The sequence below is a fragment of the Montipora capricornis genome, chromosome 3, assembly GCF_036669925.1.
Source record: "Montipora capricornis isolate CH-2021 chromosome 3, ASM3666992v2, whole genome shotgun sequence".
NCBI lineage: Eukaryota > Metazoa > Cnidaria > Anthozoa > Scleractinia > Acroporidae > Montipora > Montipora capricornis.
The window spans coordinates 34,845,616-34,851,615 of NC_090885.1; the positions used below are offsets into that span (position 1 = coordinate 34,845,616).

Here is a 6,000-nt window from a genome sequence, read left to right on the forward strand (position 1 = left end):
CAGATCGATCTCGCCGCAAATGCCCGCAGAGTTGAAATGCGTCCAGATGACTGAAATCACGACAAAATAGAAATAAAATATATGTAGTATTTTTTAACCCTTAAACGTAAACTGAGTAGACAAAAAAAGAAAGGCCGATTATCATAATATCTAATACGCTAAAAGGCAGGTTATTATTTTCACTGAAATATTTTCCATTGTGTTTTCCTAATTCGCATCTGTCGAGAGTGTCGCTGGGTTATCTTTTATTAAATTTCATGGCAAACTCTGCTCATATCGCGCAGCCAAAACGGCTCATATTTTTATATTTTAAATTTGTAAATGCAAACACAAAATTAAAGTCAAAACTAAAAACATTTCGGGTAAGCTGAAACACAATCTGTTGACCGGAAACATTGAGAGAGAATTTGACTTCACATTGCTCAAAATGTTAATCAACTTCAATTGTTCGTGTCAGATACCGCTCGCGGCTTCAATTTCTCGATCGCAAATAAAGCCCTTCGTTAATAGTCTAACTTAACGTGAAAATTAAATAAAATGAGCACTCCAAACGAGCAAAAAATTATAAATTATTGTAAACACGGTTCGCAACGCGCGATGAATAAAACTTTGTTTACAGGAATGACCTCATGAATATAAATTGCGTAGTGCAGTAAAAACCTTCTTGCATGAAACCGCCATGCTGTTTCTAATAAACGCTACAGTGTATCGTAATTTCGGAGAAAAAGAGTCAATGTGATTTCTTCGCCTTAAGAATTTTTAAGTAGTCTGTCAGGTCAATTAACAGACCATAAAATCAACTCGGGCATTATTAGAATTGTGAAACAAAATTTAATGAAGTACAGCAGCACATGGGAATTCTTTTACTTCATCGCGGCGCGCTATAGAAACAAAATACCAAATCTCACCACTCCGATTCCTTTTCGTCCAAATGAAACTCTTTGGCGTTGTTTAACTAAACGATCTTTGCTAAAAACTAAAATATTTTAGGCATATTATTTTTTCCAGCTCTAATAAATATTCATCTAAATATAGGACACAAGTGGGTGACTACAAAGCGTGTTACACCGTCCTAAATATTCCGTTAAAAATCTGTGATTTATTTTCCCAGTCGTTCGAGATTTTGAACATCTAATTCGAATTAAGTAGAATTATAATTTTTCATTTTTTCCCTGAACACTCGCCCTTTAAAACTGAAAATATTAAGCAGTAACGAAGCAACTTTTTCAATAACGTCTTCACAAAATCAATGAAGCATTATAACTTCAACAAACAAAGTTTTACTGTTTTAACATTTGTTAGCCATGGCCATATTTCGGACACCAAAACGGCAAACTATAGCGCCAAAAAATTAAAGGAAATCCCTGAAAAATAAATCCATAAATTTCTAACCTGTCCATGGCTTGGAAGGCGTCCTGTCGGGGTATCTTCTGGTCTGAAGTATAGCCTCGCGGAAGCGAGCTTGCTGTCAGTGCTTGCATCGTGCCAAACTAATTGTAGCTCAGCTATGCATATCGGCTCGCTTATGGAATTCTTCACAAAATAAAACTCTCCAAGACAAAAATTTTTAACAACTCCATCGACAATTAATCTAAAGCCTTTGTAGAAGGTATACGAACTGTGCCGTCCACAACTGGCTCCGATCCACTGGAAATAAAAATCAATAATTTAAAGTCAGTTAGGCAGTAATTCTGTCATGGTATGCTACAAAATTGAAATCAATTGAACACGTCTAAATAGTCGATTGACGCGTTTGTTTAAACTCAAAATATTCCTCAAGGATCTAAAAAATAAATGGCCACATCGCACGAAAATTTGGGCCACTAAAAACGAAAACAAATCAAAAATACCTGTACTTCAGTTACGGGCATCGTAGATGAAGTTTACACTGAGATCGCTACACATAACAAATGAGATTTAAAGTTTGGAAGGCCACGTGACTTAAAAAACGTCACCGATCTATCACTTACAAATTTTGACAGTTCAAATCTACACGCTTGTCACATGTGTTCGGGTTGAAAATAAAATGACCCTCTTTTTGACAATAATTCACAAATTTGAAACGTCCAGCAATCGGAAAACGTGACTGTAATAAATAATAACGAAAACTTGATTAAATAGCGGTGCTGTTAAAAGCATTTCCTGGTTCTCGACATTGTTGTTCATTTCCTTCATATTCACAAATTCCCCCTCAATGTAGACTTTGCCGGAAATCGTTTTTCCACAACGTATATTTTAAACAACTTCCTCCACTCCCAAGTCAAGAAGATCGCCACAAATCTCAAAAGTGAACTTGTCGTTTTAACGCGCTCAATGTGAAAAATTGGAACGTGTATATTCCAATCGGAGATATTATTTCTGTACAAATCGTACCATTATAGGAACAAAGTATGTAATTGTTCACAAATAAAAATTGCAATACAAGTGATTTTTTGCCTAGTCACCACTTCAATTAACACACTTTCAAAATGGCTTCGTCTTTAAAAAAATAACTGTGACAGATTTGCACTTTTTGTGTGATAACAACTATATTAATTTGATTGTAAAAGATGAAAACACATGATTGTGGACTGATAAATTTAAGTGTTGTGTCTGGTTGAGCTAAATTTAGAAAATGTCGCTTTTAAGCTCAATAGCGCTTTGTAAAAATATCTGTCACACTATTTCAGTTTCTGGTTTCCCACTGTGGATTAATCAATCTACTTTTATTTAAATTGGTTTGCTAAGTAAAATTATTGTAATGAGAAGATTTTCTCAAAAGTGCGAAAGACCCTGCAGACCAATATTTACTGCCATACTTTGTGATGATAGCTAAGAGATATGTATCTGATATGGTGAATAATCATAATATTAACAAGAATAATATTAATGATGATGATCACAAAAATAATGATATAGGGGGAGCAATGCACATTCTAGTGAGTACACTTGTTTTCATCTCTTCTCTTTTTTATAAAATTGTTTTAAAAATTCCATCACTTACAATACAAAGGCTTACACCACTTATATTACGTACAATGCAGTACATACACTACTTACAATACAATACGATCACTCACACTACTAACAATACAAAAGCTTACACTAATTACAGTACAGTATGATAACTCATGGTACACCAAAAAACGTTTTCATAGATCTTTCCTGTTAATATCTGTCAGTTAAATCCACTTATAATAAGATAATCCACAGCAAGATGGGGACAAAAAGAGCACCCTTCCGTTGTATAACGATGAACTCAAGCCTCTGCGCAAAACAATATAATCAGAAATTAAAAGCCTCATCCACAGCGTTTTCTCGGTGAAGACATCAGGATGGAAGTGTGTCACCCGATCAATCAAGTGATGTTGGTAGTCAAATCTCAGACAATGATACATGTATGCTATCATTTGAAGCCATCAAATCACTAGAGGAAGTCAGTGCATACAAATACCTTGAAGTTTCAGAAGCAGATGACCTAAAGCATAACAAGATGAAAGCGGAGATCAGGAAGGAATACCTAGCATGTTGCTCAAGAACCATGTGTATGCCTGGAATAAAACTGATACCATCAATATGCATGCAAGCACAGTGGTCACTTGCTCAGCAAGTATTGTGAACTAGACAGTTCAATTTTTAAACTTTGGATTGCACAACCCACAAAGTCACTTGTAAAAGAGGTGGTTAATGTGTGTGATGTTTGTCTCCACATACTGTACATCTTGCAAAAAACTACTAATCTGCTAGGCTTAGAGTAGTGGCCATGGTTCCACTCTGCCTAATGGATCTTCTCTCCAGAGCAGAAACAACCTGGAACATCTCTCAGAACTGTTGTTGCAATAGTGCAACATGGCTTTTTGTAAAATAATTATAAAGTAATTAGTACGTACACTCTCATTGGTCAATAGCTGTGTTTAGATAAGACTATGGAAACACGGCTGCGACATCACAAATTTTGATTGGTGACGTAGTCAGACGCACATTTTGATTGGCTGGTAGGAATTATGAGCGTGCACCAAGAAAATCTGTTTCAATCTAGGAGTAAAAAAAACCAGCATTTCCCTTCTTTTGTAAAATTTTCTTTGGGAAATATTTTATAAAAGCAATAGAGGACTTTTTTCCGTGTTTTCATAGCCTCATCTAAACACAAGGGGGGAGGGGGAGGGGTTGGGAGAATTGGAGACAGTTATGCAAACCGTCTTGGGTTTGCATCACTGCCTATGGAAACACGGAAAACGTCCTTTATTGCTTAAATATCACATAAATGTGTAGCTTTACATTTCATAAAATAATATTATTATATTTTAACCTCATTTACACAAGAATATCGCTATCATATAATAATAGTAAAATTGACAAAGAGGATGATGATCATGATAACAATCACTACACACCCTATTCCAAAATGGCCACCATTTTAGTATTCTTTTGTTTCCATGCAAATTGGCCCCTACGGCCTTGCTTTCAAACATAAAATTCAAAAGAATATTTAACCTTAAACAGGACCATAAGACCAATTTGCAGGGAAACAAAAGAATACTAAAATGGTGGCCATTTTGGAATAAAGTGCATTGTAAAGATAATAATAGGGACTGTTTTATTATGCAACATTGGACGAATTACAGAGAAACAATAAAAACAGAATGGTCAAAAAACTGGATAGCAAGTCTTAATTTTTTCCTTGGCAGGATTTCATTATTCAAGAACTTAAGAAAGTCTTGAGCCAAGTGGGTTATCTTGCAAAATTCTGAAATCATTGAAACTCTTTACGAAGCCATTTTGATCTGTTCAAACTACAGCTGTACATAATAATAATAATTATTACAAGAATCACCAAGAAATTTGCCACTTCTGCAAACATCAGCATCTTGCTGGGAACAATGAAATGAACTGCTTAACAATATCATTACAGTAATAACAATTACAATTCACAAGACCAGTCAAAGTGATCAGTTAATCATGTTTGAAATTATTTTTTAGTTTAGTGAAAGAAGCCATTTTCTTTCCCCAAAACACTAGTACATCTACATCATCTTCAGATCTGTCGGAAGAGATTGCGTTGTATGACAACTGATCGGCAAAAATATCTGCTATCACATCATAAAAGCAGTTGCTTTTATTCATTTGTAGATGAAATTAAAAGTAATAATGAAGAAAAGTACAATTAAAAATACAGAAAAAAAATTTTTTTATTAAATAATTTGACATTGATTAACTTTGTTAAAACTGCAATCAACATTCAATTTATTATCCATTCTTCACTTACAGTAACTTATGACAGAATGTATTCATAATTATTTACTTATTATAAGTGCTTATTTCCATGAAATAAGTTCTAGATTCTTTAATTATTTGCAACCTTGACTGTAAACAGTTGGGTCCCATTGGGTAAGGAGCAATTGTTATTAATTTTTGTTTCAGTTGAAAATTGGCAGAATGTAAATAACAACCCAAATGAAAACCACAAGGCTAACATTACAATACAGCAACCAGACTAATATTGCATTTAGTTGTTACCATGACTGGAATCATTAAATTTTACACAATCTCGCTTTGTAGACAGTATTTTGTAACATGAAATGATCAGAGTCTAATAATAACTTATTATATTATTATTGGTTGCGGGGATAAGAACTCACAGTTACATGTATGTGCTAACCACAGCACAACACCCAAGAAATTTGTGCCTGCAAATATCAATGCAAGCCAATACAAGATGACGAAGTTCACACTAATTTAACAATAAAATATTACTTTGATCAGACTTAAATAATTTTAGCATAAATGTCAAATAGATGCAGAGGCAATCACTGTTATTAATCAAACGCAAAGTGCATCTTGTACAGAATGAATCTGAGTCTAAAGACCAATGATCACCTCTAGATATAGAATTACTCTTTCTATAATAAAATATCAAAACCAATTTACTTATTCTTTCAACTCAGTCTACTGTAAATTGTTCTCACAATACTGAAAATCCTGAAAATATTGTCACTCAGCTGCAATCTAACTAGTAAGTCT

General features: G+C 34.1%; 1 protein-coding gene across 2 annotated transcripts in view; it reads right to left on the bottom strand.

Moving 5' to 3' along the window:
• LOC138042987 (AT-rich interactive domain-containing protein 5B-like) overlaps positions 1 to 6,000 on the bottom strand; it is a 37,093-nt gene that overhangs the window by 18,783 nt on the left and 12,310 nt on the right. The window contains exons 1-2 of one of the 2 annotated variants that reach the window (XM_068889084.1): positions 1,851 to 2,353; positions 1,393 to 1,647 (exon numbers count right to left, since the gene is read on the bottom strand). In XM_068889084.1, the coding sequence (XP_068745185.1) occupies positions 1,393 to 1,647; positions 1,851 to 1,871 (276 nt within the window). In that variant the 5' untranslated portion in view covers positions 1,872 to 2,353. Of the gene's footprint in view, positions 1 to 1,392; positions 1,648 to 1,850; positions 2,354 to 6,000 lie in introns of those variants that run through there. The other variant, XM_068889085.1, reaches the window with a different exon arrangement.